The sequence below is a fragment of the Cherax quadricarinatus genome, chromosome 6 (genome assembly GCF_038502225.1).
Source record: "Cherax quadricarinatus isolate ZL_2023a chromosome 6, ASM3850222v1, whole genome shotgun sequence".
In the NCBI taxonomy this organism is placed as follows: domain Eukaryota; kingdom Metazoa; phylum Arthropoda; class Malacostraca; order Decapoda; family Parastacidae; genus Cherax; species Cherax quadricarinatus.
In genome coordinates, this window is record NC_091297.1 from 1,711,334 (window position 1) to 1,729,988 (window position 18,655).

General features: G+C 41.4%; 1 protein-coding gene across 8 annotated transcripts in view; it reads left to right on the forward strand.

Moving 5' to 3' along the window:
- Positions 1-18,655, forward strand: part of LOC128692060 (cholesterol transporter ABCA5) — a 408,467-nt gene that overhangs the window by 206,099 nt on the left and 183,713 nt on the right. For all 8 annotated transcript variants that reach the window (XM_070079720.1, XM_070079724.1, XM_070079709.1 and 5 more), the window contains 2 exons: positions 6,077-6,191; positions 14,249-14,345. In XM_070079720.1, the coding sequence (XP_069935821.1) occupies positions 6,077-6,191; positions 14,249-14,345 (212 nt within the window). The remainder of the gene's footprint in view (positions 1-6,076; positions 6,192-14,248; positions 14,346-18,655) is intronic.

Sequence of the window (18,655 nt, forward strand, 5' to 3'; positions counted from 1 at the left end):
CAGAGCGGCTAAAAGAGGTCAACATATCTGAAATGTGTAGGGAGACACTGGTCAGAGAAATAGCAAGCATCGAACTTAAGCTAAAAGAATCCTTTAGGAGTCAGGAATCGCGGGAATAACTAAAAGCCATAAATGAAATCGAAAGAAACCCAAAGTATTTCTTCTCCTATGCCAAATCAAAATCGAGAACAACGTCCAGTATTGGGCCCCTACTTAAACAAGATGGGTCCTACACAGATGACAGCAAGGAAATGAGTGAGCTACTCAAGTCCCAATATGACTCAGTTTTTAGCAAGCCGCTAACCAGACTGAGAGCCGAAGATCAAAATGAATTTTTTATGAGAGAGCCACAAAATTTGATTAACACAAGCCTATCCAATGTTATCCTGACGCCAAATGACTTCGAACAGGCGATAAATGACATGCCCATGCACTCTGCCCCAGGGCCAGACTCATGGAACTCTGTGTTCATCAAGAACTGCAAGAAGCCCCTATCACGAGCCTTTTCCATCCTATGGAGAGGGAGCATGGACACGGGGGTCGTCCCACAGTTACTAAAAACAACAGACATAGCCCCACTCCACAAAGGGGGCAGTAAAGCAACAGCAAAGAACTACAGACCAATAGCACTAACATCCCATATCATGTTAGGTAAGACACATATGCAACAGTTAGGTATCTTTATTTTGAAACGTTTCGCCTACACAGTAGGCTTCTTCAGTCGAGTACAGAGAAGTTGATAGAAGCAGAAGATACTTGGAGACGATGTAATCAGTCCATCACCCTTAAAGTTTTGAGGTGGTCAGTCCCTCAGTCTGGAGAAGAGCATTGTTCCGTTGTCTGAAACAATATGAAGTTGAAGTGACAGAATCGGGCCTTATATAGTGCCAGGAGGTGAGACGTAGGTTGATTTGGGAGGGCAGGTCCTTCTCAAACCCAGCCGTTCTCACTAGTAGAGGTTGTCGAAGTAGATGGTCTGTACCAAGATACCCTTGTGTTGCAGTGTCTGACAGAATGAACATTAAAATGGTATAAAATACCGACAGATTGTTAGGTAAGACACATATGCAACAGTTAGGTATCTTTATTTTGAAACGTTTCGCCTACACAGTAGGCTTCTTCAGTCGAGTACAGAGAAGTTGATAGAAGCAGAAGATACTTGGAGACGATGTAATCAGTCCATCACCCTTAAAGTTTTGAGGTGGTCAGTCCCTCAGTCTGGAGAAGAGCATTGTTCCGTTGTCTGAAACAATATGAAGTTGAAGTGACAGAATCGGGCCTTATATAGTGCCAGGGTGATGGACTGATTACATCGTCTCCAAGTATCTTCTGCTTCTATCAACTTCTCTGTACTCGACTGAAGAAGCCTACTGTGTAGGCGAAACGTTTCAAAATAAAGATACCTAACTGTTGCATATGTGTCTTACCTAACAATCTGTCGGTATTTTATACCATTTTAATGTTCATTCTGTCAGACACTGCAACACAAGGGTATCTTGGTACAGACCATCTACTTCGACAACCTCTACTAGTGAGAACGGCTGGGTTTGAGAAGGACCTGCCCTCCCAAATCAACCTACGTCTCACCTCCTGGCACTATATAAGGCCCGATTCTGTCACTTCAACTTCATATTGTTTCAGACAACGGAACAATGCTCTTCTCCAGACTGAGGGACTGACCACCTCAAAACTTTAAGGGTGATGGACTGATTACATCGTCTCCAAGTATCTTCTGCTTCTATCAACTTCTCTGTACTCGACTGAAGAAGCCTACTGTGTAGGCGAAACGTTTCAAAATAAAGATACCTAACTGTTGCATATGTGTCTTACCTAACAATCTGTCGGTATTTTATACCATTTTAATGTTCATCCCATATCATAAAAATCTTTGAAAGGGTCCTAAGAAGCAAGATCACCACCCATCTAGGAACCCATCAGTTACACAACCCAGGGCAACATGGGTTTAGAACAGGTCGCTCCTGTCTGTCTCAACTATTGGATCACTACGACAAGGTCCTAAATGCACTAGAAGACAAAAAGAATGCAGATGTAATATATACAGACTTTGCAAAAGCCTTCGACAAGTGTGACCATGGCGTAATAGCGCACAAAATGCGTGCTAAAGGAATAACAGGAAAAGTCGGTCGATGGATCTATAATTTCCTCACTAACAGAACACAGAGAGTGGTCGTCAACAGAGTAAAGTCCGAGGCAGCTACAGTGAAAAGCTCTGTTCCACAAGGCACAGTACTCGCTCCCATCTTGTTCCTCATCCTCATATCCGACATAGACAAGGATGTCAGCCACAGCACCGTGTCTTCCTTTGTAGATGACACCCGAATCTGCATGACAGTGTCTTCCATTGCAGACACTGCAAGGCTCCAGGCGGACATCAACCAAATCTTTCAGTGGGCTGCAGAAAACAATATGAAGTTCAACGATGAGAAATTTCAATTACTCAGATATGGTAAACATGAGGAAATTAAATCTTCATCAGAGTACAAAACAAATTCTGGCCACAAAATAGAGCGAAACACCAACGTCAAAGACCTGGGAGTGATCATGTCGGAGGATCTCACCTTCAAGGACCATAACATTGTATCAATCGCATCTGCTAGAAAAATGACAGGATGGATAATGAGAACCTTCAAAACTAGGGAGGCCAAGCCCATGATGACACTCTTCAGGTCACTTGTTCTATCCAGGCTGGAATATTGCTGCACACTAACAGCACCTTTCAAGGCAGGTGAAATTGCCGACCTAGAAAATGTACAGAGAACTTTCACGGCGCGCATAACGGAGATAAAATACCTCAATTACTGGGAGCGCTTGAGGTTCCTAAACCTGTATTCCCTGGAACGCAGGAGGGAGAGATACATGATTATATACACCTGGAAAATCCTAGAGGGACTAGTACCGAACTTGCACACGAAAATCACTCACTACGAAAGCAAAAGACTTGGCAGACGATGCACCATCCCCCCAATGAAAAGCAGGGGTGTCACTAGCACGTTAAGAGACCATTCAATAAGTGTCAGGGGCCCGAGACTGTTCAACTGCCTCCCAGCACACATAAGGGGGATTACCAACAGACCCCTGGCAGTCTTCAAGCTGGCACTGGACAAGCACCTAAAGTCAGTTCCTGATCAGCCGGGCTGTGGCTCGTACGTTGGTTTGCGTGCAGCCAGCAGCAACAGCCTGGTTGATCAGGCTCTGATCCACCAGGAGGCCTGGTCACAGACCGGGCCGCAGGGGCATTGACCCCCGGAACTCTCTCCAGGTAACTCCAGGTATGTCAATAACCCTGGTGCATAAGACGTACTAGTATGTCGGAAACCCTGAACGGGTTAATACCTGACATGTTGTTGGAGTGTGAGCAAAGTAACATTTATGAAGGGATTCAGGGAAACCGGCAAGCCGGTGTTAATGTTGCAGTTTTATAACTGTAGTGTAGAGCACCCCTCTGGCAAGACAGTGATGGGGTGAATGATGATGAAAGTTTTTCTTTTTCGGGCCACCCTGCCTTGGTGGGAATCGGCCAGTGTGTTAATAAAAATAATAAATAAAATAATGAAAGACATAGGTAGTGTCATCTGCGAATAGAACAGGTTTAAGGAGATGAGATGCATTGGGGAGATCATTGATGTAAATGAGAAAGGGCAGAGGGCCAAGGACACTGCCTTGGGGCACTCCTATGGCTACAGGCTGAGTAGATGAGGTTATACTGTTTTTGGAGACGTATTGGTGTCTATGACTCAAGAAATCGTAATGACACGATTGCAAATAAACCATACCCCCGGCCGGGATTGAACCCGCGGTCATAGAGTCTCAAAACTCCAGCCCGTCGCGTTAGCCACTAGACCAGCTAGCCACAATAAGATTCATCCAACTAGGTATATTTCTACACCATAGGAAAGTTAGCACAGGCACCTCTGTGACCACAAATGCAAGTTTTTACAGACGAATCTCCAGCTAGCGTGGCCGTGACGAACTCTAGCTCAAGTCCCTTCACTGCCGTCAACATGACTCAAGAAATCGTAATGACACGATTGCAAATAAACCATACCCCCGGCCGGGATTGAACCCGCGGTCATAGAGTCTCAAAACTCCAGCTAGCTGGAGATTCGTCTGTAAAAACTTGCATTTGTGGTCACAGAGGTGCCTGTGCTAACTTTCCTATGGTGTAGAAATATACCTAGTTGGATGAATCTTATTGTGGCTAGCTGGTCTAGTGGCTAACGCGACGGGCTGGAGTTTTGAGACTCTATGACCGCGGGTTCAATCCCGGCCGGGGGTATGGTTTATTGGTGTCTATTTCTAAGATAAGACTTTAGGTATGCATTCTCCGAATGCTTTCCACATGTCTATGAAGAGTTTCGGAGGATATCTATCTTTTTCAAGTGCTACATAAAGCAGTTCAAGCATTTGTGTAATTGCATCATTCGTACTTTTTTTCAGCCTAAGCGCAAGCTGGCAGGAGTTAAGTATGTTGTGAGATACTAGGTCGGGGTAAGCTCTTTTTTTTTTTTTTTTTTTAGAAAGTAAAGGCAAGTTTGTTATAGGCCTCTAGTTATTCACCTCAGTTGGATTACCTCCTTTGAGGATTGGGGTAACCCTTGCTCTCTTGAGTATGGATGAGAAAGATGAAGATTCCATTGATTGTTAAACAGAGGTGCAATACTGGGTGATAGTATATGAGCTGCTTTTTTTTTATGTACATGAGTGGTGACAAATTATTTAGGTTTCCTGTCTTGTTTTTTCAGTGAATTTATGGTGAGTGAGTAGGATTAGTTGGAGCTAGATACAGAGTCTGTATTTGGATAATCTCCAGTAAGGTGGTCTTTAGCCTGAGTAATTGAGGTTGGGATTTTGCTTGCTAGTTTCCATCCTATAGTATAAAGGAAAGCATTAAGTTTGTTGGCAGTGTCTGCAGGCTGGATGTGTGGTTCATCTGGTTTAGTTAAGTTTTGTATCACTGTTTCCAGATAGTTTTCGAGAGCCTGGGATTTCAGAGAGGATTTTCCAGGTCTTTCTCGTATCCACTTTTATTTCTTTAAATCTGCTTGCATAATATGTTGTTTAGCCTTCCTTATTAGATTAGTAAGTATTGACATATATTGCTTAATCTGTTCTTTTGTTATTAAGCCCTGTCAGAAGTGTTTTTCATATTGATGGTTTTTGTCAATGGATTTGAGGATGCTGTTTGTAAGCCATGGGCTGTTGAGTCTCTTTGCTGTGATCTATTTAGTCTTAATTGGACAATGTCTGTTGTAGAGGTTTTGGATTATTAGAAGACAAATTTTGAAACGTCAGTATCATAGCTGTCAGTTAACTCTGCCAGTCAGTGTCACTTAATGCTGAAATAGTTATTTACTGATGACTCATCATGGAGACAAATGAGATCTTACTAGTGTCTTGAGGCAATTTACTTAAGTTGGTTATGAGGAAGGTGAGGTAGTATTCTGTGGTGTTATCTGTGATCATTCCTTTGAGTGGCGATATAGTATTAGTCCAGGTATAGTCAAGTAATGAGGCACTTGTCTCAGATTCTTGTTGGTTTAGTTATATGTATATGGTAGTAGCAAGCAGTGTCAATTATTGTGTGTCAATTATGGCTGGAGGGAGGGGGTAAAGGAAGTTTTATGTGCATAAAGTTTGGACATCCAGCAGGCACTTGTAAACATGTTAGATATGAATGAGTGGAGGCAAATGGTTTTTGGGACCTGACAAGCTGTTGGAGTATAAGCAGTGTAACATTTTGTGAAGGGATTCAGGGGAAACTGGTTAGCTGGACTTGAGTCCTGGAGGTGGGAAGTACAGTGCTTGCACTCCAAAGGAGGGTTTGGGATATTTGCTGTTTAGAGGATCATCTGAACTGTTATATTAATGTGCCTCTGGCAAGACAGTGATAGTGTGAGTGATGGTGAAAGTGTTTCCTTTTCGGGTCGCTCTCCCTCAGTGGGAGACAGCCTGTGTGTTAAAAAAAAAAATTAGTATCATCATTCCAATATCTGACACTTCATCTATTCTAGAGTACATGTATAGAGCACTAATATTCTCCTCTTTCTCTTTCCAGTGATGCCAATGATTTAACAAATATTAGACGGATCACTGGCATTTGTCCCCAGCATGATGTCGTCTTTATGACACTCACACCACGGGAACACCTAAGATTCTTTGCTCAAATCAGGGTAGTTTTTTTTGTATATACCTTAATTTAAGAAAAGGGAATATATAATTAGCTTCTCACTTTTGTTAGTTACAGAGATATATTCTTTATTCCATATACTATGATCATTTTTAATGGATTATTAAAATAGATTCAAATAAATAGAGAATTTTATTTCAAGGGGTTGCTACTACAGTAGTATGTGTGTGTGCTATGTGAGCCATTGTTAGAAGATAAATCAGTCAATTGGGTTTGATAATTTACATACAAATAATATACCAGGTGTCCCACTCAGAATTCTTTAAATTATGATAATCTCTGAAATTTATTTTCACTGTTCATCCAATTTGTTAAATATGTGTACCTGTAACTTGTGTCAAGAATTTTATTTAATCTAGCAGTCTAGCTTGAGGCCATGCTCTCCTGGTAGCTGTCTGATCAGCCACACTGTTGTTGTACATAATTCACAGACCTATATAACTATCACAAGCTTAATGATAGGCACATTTTCAAACATTTGTCTCCCTTCCTCTTGTGTCAACATTTCTTATATTTGCTAAGTAGTAGCTTGAAAAGTTGCAGACCTTTGATGTTGACATATCGTTCTCTAAGTGGACTTCTAAAATCCTTACTTTCAATTCAGTTTATTCTACACTTTATCTCAAGTCTCTTGCTTCAGCAAGTAATTGTATTGCATAAATTAGCAACCTGATTATCGAGTACTATACTTTCCATACAGAGTAGGGTTTTTTCTGTCATTTGTTCTAGAAAATATTTTCCAAGTGCTAGCAGCACTAGTTGTTTAGAGGATTCATTGATTTTTTACCAGCAGCCAGTTATAGCTATATTTTCTACCTCAGAATCTCAACTGACTTGAGAGACAGCAACCACCCAGGGAGGTACTACTGTTCTGCCAAGTGAGTGTAAAACGAAAGCCTGTAATTGTTTTACATCATGGTAGGATTGCTGGTGTCTTTTGTCTGTCTCATAAATATGCAGATACATCTTGCTACTTCTACTTACACTTAGATCACACTAAACATATATGTACACGTTTATTTATACACACTCATCTGAGTTTTCTTTGATTTTATCTTAGTTCTTGTTCTAATTACTTTTCCTTTTATATCCATGGGGAAGTGGAATAAGAATCTTTCCTCTGTAAGCCATGGGTGTTGTAAAAGTCAACTAAAATGCTGGGAACAATGGGTTAGTAACCCCTTTTCCTGTAAAGATTACTAAAAAGAATAATAAGAAGAAAATTGTCAAAGTGGGAAGTTTGAATGTGTGTGGATGTTGTGCAAATGATAAGAAAGAGATGATTGTGGATGTTATGAATGAGAAGAAGCTGGATATCCTGGCTTTAAGTGAAACGAAGCTGAAGGGGGTCGGTGAGTTTCAGTGGAGAGGAATAAATGGGATTAGGTCAGGGGTTTCTAATAGAGTTTGAGCTAAAGAAGGAGTAGCAATAATGTTGAAGGATAAGCTATGGCAGGAAAAGAGGGACTATAAATGTATTAATTCAAGGATTATGTGGAGTAAAATAAAGGTTGGATGTGAGAAGTGGGTTATAGTAAGCATTTATGCACCTGGGGAAGAGAGAAGTATAGAGGAGAGAAAGAGATTTTGGGAAACGTTGAGTAATTGCATGGGGAGTTTTGAATCAAGTGTGAGAGTACTTGTGGTTGGGGATTTTAATGCTAAAGTGGGAAAAAATGTTTTGGAGGGAGTAGTAGGGAAATTTGGGGTGCCAGGGGTAAATGAAAATAGGGGGCCTTTAATTGAGCTATGTGAAGAAAGAGGTTTGGTAATAAGTAATACATATTTTATGAAAAAGAGGATAAATAAATATACAAGGTATGATGTAGCACGTAATGAAAGTAGTTTGTTAGATTGTGTTGGTGGATAAAAGGTTGATGGGTAGGCTCTAGGATGTACACATTTATAGAGGGGCAACTGATATATTGGATCATTATCTAGTTGTAGCTACAGTTAGAGTAAGAGGTAGATGGGATAAGAGGAAAATGGCAACAACAAGTAAGAGGGAGGTGAAAGTGTATAAACTAAGGGAGGAGGAAGTTCGGGTGAAATATAAGCAACTATTGGCAGAAAGGTGGGCTGGTGCAGGTATGAGTAGTGGGGGGGTTGAAGAGGGTTGGAATAGTTTTAAAAAATGCAGTATTAGAATGTGGGGCAGAAGTTTGTGGTTATATGAGGGTGGGGGCAGGAGGAAAGAAGAGTGATTAGTGGAATGATGAAGTAAAGGGTGTGATAAAAGAGAAAAAGGTAGCTTATAAGAGGTATTTACAAAATAGAAGTGTTATAAGAAGAGTAGAGTATATGGGGAGTAAAAGAAAGGTGAAGAGAGTGGTGAGAAAGTGCAAAAGGAGAGCAGATGATAGTGGGAGAGGTACTGTCAAGGAATTTTAATGAAAACAAAAAATTTTTGAGTGATTTAAACAAGTTAAGAAAGCCTAGGGAACAAATGGATTTATCAGTTAAAAACAGAGAAGGGAGTTAGTAGATGGGGAGATGGAGGTTTTGGGTAGATGGTGAGAATATTTTGAGGAACTTTTAAATGTCGATGAAGAAATGGAGGTGGTAATTTCATGCACTGGCCAGGGAGGTATATCATCTTTTAGGAGTGAAGAAGAGCAGGATGTGAGTGTGGGGGAGATGCATGAGGCATTACATAGAATGAAAGTGGGTAAAGCAGCTGGAACTGACGGGATCATGACAGAAATGTTAAAAGCAGGGGGGGACATAGTGTTGGAGTGGTTGGTATTTTTGTTTAATAAATGTATGAAAGAGGAGAAGGTACCTAGGGATTGGCGGAGAGCGTGTGTAGTCCCTTTATATAAAGGGTAGGGGGACAAAAGAGATTATAAAAATTATAGAGGAATAAGTTTACTGAGTATACCAGGAAAAGTGTACAATAGGGTTCTTATTGAAAGACTTAGAGGCAAGACAGAATGTAGAATTGCGGATGAGCAAGGAGGTTTCAGAGTGGGTAGGGGATGTGTAGATCAAGTGTTTACATTGAAGCATATATGTGAACAATATTTAGATAAAGGTAGGGAAGTTTTTATTGCATTTATGGATTTAGAAAAGGCATATGATAGAGTGGATAGGGGAGCAATGTGGCAGATGTTGCAAGTATATGGAATGGGTGGTAAGTTACTAAATGCTGTAAAGAGTTTTTATGAGGATAGTGAGGCTCAGGTTAGGGTGTGTAGAAGAGAGGGAGACTACTTCCCGGTAAAAGTAGGTCTTAGACAGGGATGTGTAATGTCACCATGGTTGTTTAATATATTTATAGATGGGGTTGTAAAAGAAGTCAATCCTAGGGTGTTCAGGAGAGGGGTGGGATTAAATTATGGGGAATTAAATACAAAATGGGAAGTGAGACAGTTACTTTTTGCTGATGTTACTGTGCTTATGGGAGATTCTAAAGAAAAATTGCAAAGGTTAGTGGACGAATTTAGGAATGTGTGTAAAGGTAGAAAGTTGAAAGTGAACATAGAAAAGAGTAAGGTGATGAGAGTATCAAATGATTTAGATAAAGAAAAATTGGATATCAAATTGGGGAGGAGTATGGAGGAAGTGAATGTTTTCAGATATTTGGGAGTTGACGTGTCAGCAGATGGATTTATGAAGGATGAGGTTAATCATAGAATTGATGAAGGAAAAAAGGTGAGTGGTGCATTGAGGTATATGTGGAGGAAAAAAATGTTATCTATGGAGGCAAAGAAGGGAATGTATGAAAGTACAGTAGTACCAACACTCTTATATGGGTGTGAAGCTTGGGTTGTAAATGCTGCAGCGAGGAGGCAGTTGGAGGCAGTGGAGATGTACTGTCTAAGAGCAATGTGTGGTGTAAATATTATGCAGAAAATTCGGAGTGTGGAAATTAGGAGTTAATGAAAGTATTAGTCAGAGGGCTGAAGAGAGGTTGTTGAGGTGGTTTGGTCATTTAGAGAGAATGGATCAAAGTAGAATGACATGGAGAGCGTATAAATCTGTAGGGGAAGGAAGGTGGGGTAGGGGTCATCCTCAAAAAGGTTGGAGGGAGGGGGTAAAGGAGGTGTTGTGGGCGAGGGGTTTGGACTTCCAGCAAGCGTGTGTGAGCGTGTTAGATAGGAGTGAATGGAGACAAATGGTTTTTGGGACCCGACAATCTGTTGGAGTGTGAGCAGGGTAATATTTAGTGAAGGGATTCAGGGAAACCGGTTGTTTTATATAACCGGACTTGAGTCCTGGAAATGGGAAGTACAATGCCTGCACTTTAAAGGAGGGGTTTGGGATATTGGCAGTTTGGAGGGATATGTTGTGTATTTTTATACGTATATACTTCTAAACTGTTGTGTTCTGAGCACCTCTGCAAAAACAGTGATTATGTGTGAGTGAGGTGAAAGTGTTGAATGATGATAAAAGTATTTTCTTTTTGGGGATTTTCTTTCTCTTTGGGTCACCCTGCCTCGGTGGGAGACGGCCGACTTGTTGAAAAAAAAAAAAATATTCTAAATGAGAAAATGTCAATATTTTAAAGAATACAGTATGATTATTTGTGTGGCATCTCTTGTTTATAGCACTCATCATTTTATTTTCCTGGCTTTACTTTAACTGGCTATATTTTTTGCTCTCTCAGTATAGCTTTCTTTGAAAATTTCTGATTACATTCTATATTCTGCATTCCATTAGAATTACTCTTTTTCATATTGAAGCATTTGGAACTTACCTCTTCTGAACTTTTTTTTTTTCTGTTCATTGCAAGACCTGATTAATAAATACAGTAGAATCCCCATATCCACAGATTCGATATCCGTGGTTTCAGTTATCCACAGTTTACTGTGGCCCAAAAATAACCGTTAATTTTGCTTAATAATGGCCCCAGAGTGCAAAAGTAGTGATGCTGGCAGTTCTTCAATGCCTAAGAGAAGCTGTGAAGTGCTTCCCATAAGTGAAAAAGTGCTAAGCTTAGACTTATTTTGCATAATTTATCAATTAAACTTTATCGTAGGGATGTATGTAAATGTAGGTAGTAGGTTGGTAGACAGCAACCACCCAGGGAGGTACTACCGTCCTGATAAGTGAGTGTAAAACGAAAGCCTGTAATTGTTTTACATGATGGTAGGATTGCTGGTGTCCTTTTTTCTATCTCATAAACATGCAAGATTTTAGGTATGTCTTGCTACTTCTACTTACACTTAGATCACACTACACATACATGTACAAGCGTATATATACACACATACCCCTCTGGGTTTTCTGCTATTTTCTTTCTAGTTCTTGTTTAATTCTTCTTATCTCCATGGGGAAGTGGAACAGAATTCTTCCTCCGTAAGCCATGCGTGTTGTAAGAGGCGACTAAAATGCCGGGAGCAAGGGGTTAGTAACCCCTTCTCCTGTATAAATAACTAAATTTAAAAAAGAGAAACTTTTGTTTTTCTTTTTGGGCCACCCTGCCTCGGTGGGATACAGCCGGTTTGTTGAAAAAAAAAAATGTATGTAAATGAAAATGACTTATATATAGTGTTCACTACTATCCAAGGTTTCAGGTATCTATGCTGGTTCATGGAACCAGCATGGATACGGGGGTTCTACTGTATATGACTAGTTTCTCAGTGTCTTCTACTGAGGCAACTTTCATGCTTATTGTGGTATTATCTGTGAAAGATGACATGAAGCTGTGATTAATGTCTTCTATAGAAATTAGATTGAATATACAAGTAAAATTTAATGTAATAATGCCTGGCAAGTTATTTTAAAAATGAAACTCCAAAATCTATAATTAGCTGCAATGAGAATTCTGTATTTGCTGATTACAGACCTTTGCAGAAGGGATCACCCTTGAAAGAGTCATCATAGTCGGCTTCATCCTCTTTTCTTTCTTTGACAGGATAGAACCGATGGTCGACTTGTTTTTCCCATACATCCTGGCAAGCTCAACAAGTCTCACACCACTCTCATACTTCTGTATTATTTCCTTCTTCACATCTATGGTGTTTCTCACTTTCTTTACCACAGGGGTACCACTAACAAGTTTCTTTGGGCCCATGGTAGCTTATTTCACAGTCCCACAAGCACTAAACACAACAAAATAATCATAAAATGCGTGAATGAGAGCGCAGGTTAGTGTTCACTCAAGCATAAACAAAGCTAGACTGCTCACGGCGCCTGCGCGGGGACGCGGACAGAATGGGTGGCAGACAGGTCCCGTACCCAGCGGTCCGAAAATAGGGGCGCGTTCGATAATAGGGACACAGTTTGTCCGAAAAAATGGTCCTATTTTCGAAATGTTCGATATGTGATACGTTCGATTTTTGAGGTTCCACTGTATATAAAAACAAGAATCATTAAGAAATTTGAAGGAAACTCCAATGGGTGTGTTTACACATTCATGTATATGTATAGTGTGACCTAACAGTAAGTAGAAATAGCAATGTGTACCTGTTATCTTGCATGTTTGAGACAGAAAGGAAAGACACCACCAATCCTACCATTGTGTAAAATAATTACAGGTTTCTTTTCATACCAATTTGGCAGGACGGTAGTACAGTGGACCCCCGGTTAACGAACTTTTTTCATTCCAGTAGTATGTTCAGGTGCCAGTACTGACCGAATTTTTTCCCATAAGGAATATTGTGAAGTAGATTAGTCCATTTCAGACCCCCAAACATACACGTACAAACGCACTTACATAAATACACTTACATAATTGGTCGCATTTGGAGGTGATCGTTAAGCGGGGGTCCACTGTACGTACCTTCCTGGGTGGTTGCTGTCTACCAGCCTGCTCACAGTTTGGAGGAGGTGCTGGGATTACTTTAAGTATTATTCAGAGGATTGAAGAGGGGTTGTTGAGGTGGTTTGAGCATTTAGAAAGGATGTAGCAAAATATGATGACTTGGAGGATGTATTAGTCTGTAGTGGTGGGAAGGTGGGGTAGGGGGTTGCTAAATGTAATATTGAGGGAGGGGTTAAAGGAGGTTTTGTGTGTGAAGGGCTTGGACATCCAGCAGGCATGTATGAGCCTGTTAGAAGACACATGGTTTTTGGGACTTGACATGCTGTTGGAGTGTGAGAAATGTAATATTTTGTGAAGGGATTCAGGGAAACCGGTTAGCCAGACATGAGTCCTGGAAATGAGAAGTACAGTACCTGCACTCTAAAGGAAGGGTGAGGATACTGCAATTTGGAGAGGCATCTGAGTTGTAGTATTGGTGTGCCTCTGGCAAGACACTGATGGAGTGAGTGATAGTGAAAGTGTTTCTTCTCTTTTGGGTCACCCTACCTCAGTGGAAGACAGCTGGTGTATTAAAAGAAAATTGTACAGTACATGACAGGTGCATATTTGGTATGCTTAGTTTTTTACAAAATTAAGTCAAGAAATATGGATGTTTTTTTGTAAATTTGTAACAAATGATTTTTGCTAAGTAATCACATGTTATACATGTAGCTGTTTTTCTTCACTGTGGAAAGCTGATCAAAATAATTGTCCCTGTTTTGGGTCTTCAAGAATTTTCTCTCTCTGTCTTGTTTCCAGGAATGTAATTCCATGTATATAGAGGTCTCACTGTACTGTATCTCAGGCAGCCCCACACATTTGCATTTTCTGAATAAGATAAACATTATTGATTTAGGTTAACAAATAAATGATATTGAATAACATGTTAGATTAGCATCTTTGAAAAAATTCAGTTTCCTGTGCTTATGTGTAAAAACTTAAAAAATTCCTTTACCATGGCTGCGTTGACAACATTGTTGCCCCAGACACTGAGTGTCCATGGTTCAGTTACCAGCACAGGTGGAAACACTGGGCATGTTTCTTTACACCTGCTGTCCCTGTTCACTTAGCAGTAAGTAGGTGCCTAGGTGTTTTGCGAACTGGTGTGGGTCACATCCTGGGGGACAAGGTTGAAGGACTCCAATGGAAATATGACTTAGTTGTCGATGATACACTGACTTTCTTGGGTTATCCTGGGCGGTTAACCCTCTGGGTTAAAAATCTAAACAGACCTTATCATACATTCATGCAGATTTATAGGTTAGTAAGTATTAATTATTTTCAAATTCCAGGGAATTCCATCCGAAAAAATCAAAGCCGAAGTGGAGCAAACGTTGAAGAACATTGACCTTTATAGTAAAGGAGACACCAAGGCTGCCAACCTTTCAGGTAAACTGTCTATCATAGTACTTTATTTTTCAGATGAATGAAGAAGTGCTGATGTTGTCGGGAGGTTGTTAGAACTGTGATGCCTGTGCACTTCTGGCAAGACAGTTTTTATATGAATGATTATGAATGTGTTTTCTGTTTTGCCTAGTTCTACCTTGGTGGGAGGCAGCCAGAACTGGAGTTCTGGAGGTGAGAAGTACAGTACCTGCTTTCTAAAGGAGGTGGTGGGGGTATTTGCTGTTTGAAGGAACATCTGAACTATTGTATCTGCACTCTGTCAAGACAGTGATAGTGTGAATGATGGTGAAAGTGTTCAATTTTTGGGTCTCTCTACCTCAGTAGGAGAAGTTGAAAGTGAACTTAGATAAGAGTAAGGTGATGAGGGGTATCAAATGAGTTAGGTAATGAAAAACTGGATATTAGGTTGGAGGGAGGGAGTACGGAGGAAGTAAATGTGTTGTAAGAGGCGACTAAAATGCCAGGAGCAAGGGGCTAGTAACCCCTTCTCCCGTATAAATTGCTAAATTTAAAAAGAGAAACTTTTGTTTTTCTTTTTGGGCCACCCTGCCTCAGTGGGATACGGCCGGTTTGTTGAAAGAAGAAGAAGAAGAGGCTAATCATAGAATTGATGAAGGAAAAAAGGTGAGTGGTGCATTGAGGTATATGTGGAGACAAAAAATGTTATCTATGGAAGCAAAGAAGGGAATGTATGAAAGTATAGTAGTACCAACACTCTTATATGGGTATGAAGCTTGGGTTGTGAATGCAGCAGCGAGGAGGCGGTTGGAGGCAGTGGAGATATCTTGTCAAAGGGCAACGTGTGGTGTAAATATTATGCAGAAAATTCGAAGTGTGGAAATTAGGAGAAGGTGTGGAGTTAATAAAAATTATTAGTCAGAGGGCTGAAGAGGGGTTGTTGAGGTTGTTTGGCCATTTAGAGAGAATGGATCAAAGTAGAATGAGATGGAGAGTGTTTAAATCTGTAGGGGAAAGAAGGCGGAGTAGGGGTCATCCTCGGAACGGTTGGAAGGAAGGGGTAAGGGAGGTTTTGTGGGCGAGGGGCTTGGACTTCCAGCAGGCGTGCATGAGCGTGTTCGATAGGAGTGAATGGAGATGAATGGTATTTGGGACCTGACGATCTGTTGGAGTGTGAGCATGGTAATATTTAGTGAAGAGATTCAGGGAAACCGGTTATTTTTATATAGCCAGACTTGAGTCCTGGAAATAGGAAGTACAATGCCTGCACTCAAAGGGAGGGGTTCGGGATATTGGCAGTTTGGTGGGATATGTTGTGCATCTTTATATGTACAGGTCTCCCTCAACATTCGCAAGGGTTAGGGGATCAAGAGCCTCGCGAATGTTGAAAAATCGCGAATGTTTGGTGCCCCAATATATTGTAGGGAAATATAATACAATACTGCTTCCTTAACTTGTTGAACCATGAACAATCATAAAATACATGAAAACGTCGTAAATTGTACTAAATACATACATGTTATGGTTTAATAACATGTATGTTATTAAATACCACTGCCTCCACCATTGCCTCCACCAATGCCTCCACCACTTTCTCAACCACTGCGAGTCCCTCCGACCCCGGCAACTGGCAGCCAGCCCTCCCACCAGTGTGGTGAGTGTTTTGTTTGTTCATTATTTGCTATTAAACTACAGTATAAATAATATAAACCCATTCATGACTGGAGTGGTAGAGGCAGTGCTTGAGGAAGCAGTTGAGGCAGTGGGTGAGGCAGTGGTTGAGGCAGTGGGTGAGGCAGTGGGTGAGGCAGCGGGTGAGGCTGCGGTTGAGGCAGTGGGTGAGGAAGTGGTTGAGGCAATGCTAGAGGCAGCGGTTGAGGCAGTGGGTGAGGCAGCGGTTGAGGCAATGCTAGAGGCAGCGGTTGAGGCAGTGGGTGACGCAGTGGTATTTAATAACATATATGTTATAAATAATAATACATATTATTAATAACATGTATTATTATTATTACGTATTATTAATAACAACATGTATGTTATTAAATACCACTGCCTCAACTGCTGCCTCACCCACTGCCTCAACCACTGCCTCACCCACTGCCTCTACCATTGCCTCACCCACTGCCTCTACCATTGCCTCACCCACTGCCTCACCCACTGCCTCACCCACTACCTCAACCACTGCCTCACCCACTGCCTCACCCACTGCCTCACCCACTGCCTCTACCATTGCCTCACCCACTGCCTCACCCACTGCCTCTATCATTGCCTCACCCACTGCCTCACCCACTGCCTCTACCATTGCCTCACCCACTGCCGCTACCATTTCCTCAACCGCTGCCTCACCCACTGCCTCAACCGCTGCCTCACCCACTGCCTCAACCGCTTCCTCAAGCACTGCCTCTACCACTCCAGTTGCACTCAATCTACAAGCACCAAACAATGAATTATTGTGAAATGTTTGGAAGAGCAGGGAGACTAATGCTCACTCCAGCATAAACAAAGCCACACTGACGATGTGTCAACCACTCCCTCGTATTTTTGTACAATTTCCTTCTTCAATTCTATCGTATTTATTATTATTATTATTATTATTATTATTATTATTATTATTATTATTATTATTATTACTATTGTTATTATTAGCAGTAGCAGAAATGTTTGATTCTTTGCTGTGCTCAAGAGTAAACACATGATGTCACCGTCCAATACCTGTCCGAATAGCCATTCCAATATGCAGTCATGAATGGGTTTACATTATTTATACTGTAGTTTAATAGCAAATAATGAACAAACAAAACACTCACCACACTGGTGGGAGGGCTGGCTGCCAGTTGCGGGGGTCGGAGGGAGGGTAGTAGGGACTCGCAGGTGGCGGGAAACTTAACCCTTTCAGGGTCCGTCCCGTAGATCTACGGATTCATGTTGAGTGTCCAAACCGTAGATCTATGCCAAAATTCTAGCGCCGTCAAATTTAGCGCGAAAATGCTCATAGGCCTACATGTGAGAGAAAGGGTCTGTGTGGTGGGTGTGCACCATAAACAAAAAATCTAGGCACCCGCATAGCATTGTGGGAACGCCGACTCAGTTACCTTTGTTCACCATGCCTCGTCGCAAGGCAGCTCTCATTCCAAGGAAAATTGGGACTCTCCTGTTCCTATCTGATAGTTCTGACAGTGATGGAAGTGGAAATGAAGATGAATTCTTTGGCTTTGATCAGATAGTGACCGAAAGGAATGACCAGGATATCGATAATAGTGCAGAAAACCCTGACGATCCTCAACCTTCTACCTCTGGTGTGGGCACTCGTCAGTCACGGTCGGTTGTACCTCAACGAAAGAGAAAACTATTATTTTCACGTGGCCAGGCCTCTGACTTCAGTAATGATGATGATAGTGATGTGGATTGTGAATTTATTGCTCTTGATGATCATTCGAGTACTGATAGTGAGGAATTATATTCACCAGTGAAGCGTCAGTATGTATGCCGCCGCATGCGCTCGGGTAGTGTACCCTATGCCGTGCCTAGGGGATGGAGTACATCCCGGAGTACATCCCGTGGCCCTACACCAGGTATAGATAGTGATAGTGAGGATGATGTGGCTACACTTGGCATGGATAGACCACAGGCATCACTAGATGGTGGTAGTGGTGATGGTAGTGCCACGGCCATGCGTGACTCACCAGCCCAGGCTGGGACCCACGCTGCTGACACCGCAGTTCAAGGACAAAGCGGAGCGTCAGCCACCAGCCCACCACAACCACAACTACCCGCACAACCAGCCTATGATGTCCAGTATCCACCAGCAAACCATATCTGGGACTGGCAGCAAAATCCCAATTTTGTTCCCAAGCCTCACCACTTTGATGACTCTCAAAGTGGATTTCTACCTACTTGTCCCCTTGGAAACACTGCAAATGAACTGGAATTCTTTGAATTATTCTTTGACCAGCCCTTGATGGAAACTATTGTCAGGGAAAGTAATAAGTATTTTGAGTACACCATGGCAAATATGATCTTATCACCACAGTCAAGACTACACCGGTGGAAAGAAACGACTGTTGCAGAAATGTATTTGCTTTTTGCAACAATAATGCTTATGCCTCATGTCTTTAAGCATAATATAAAAGCATACTGGTCCACAGATAGGCTAATTTCTACCCCGGTCTTCAGTGAAATCATCCCAGTGAACAGGTTTATCTTACTGTTATGTATGTTGCACTTCTCTGACAAAACCAGGCCTGACAGAAGTGACAGGTTATACAAGATTAGAAATGTTTTCATGTATCTCAAACAAAAGTTCAGCATATACTTTTATCCATTCAAGAATCTTG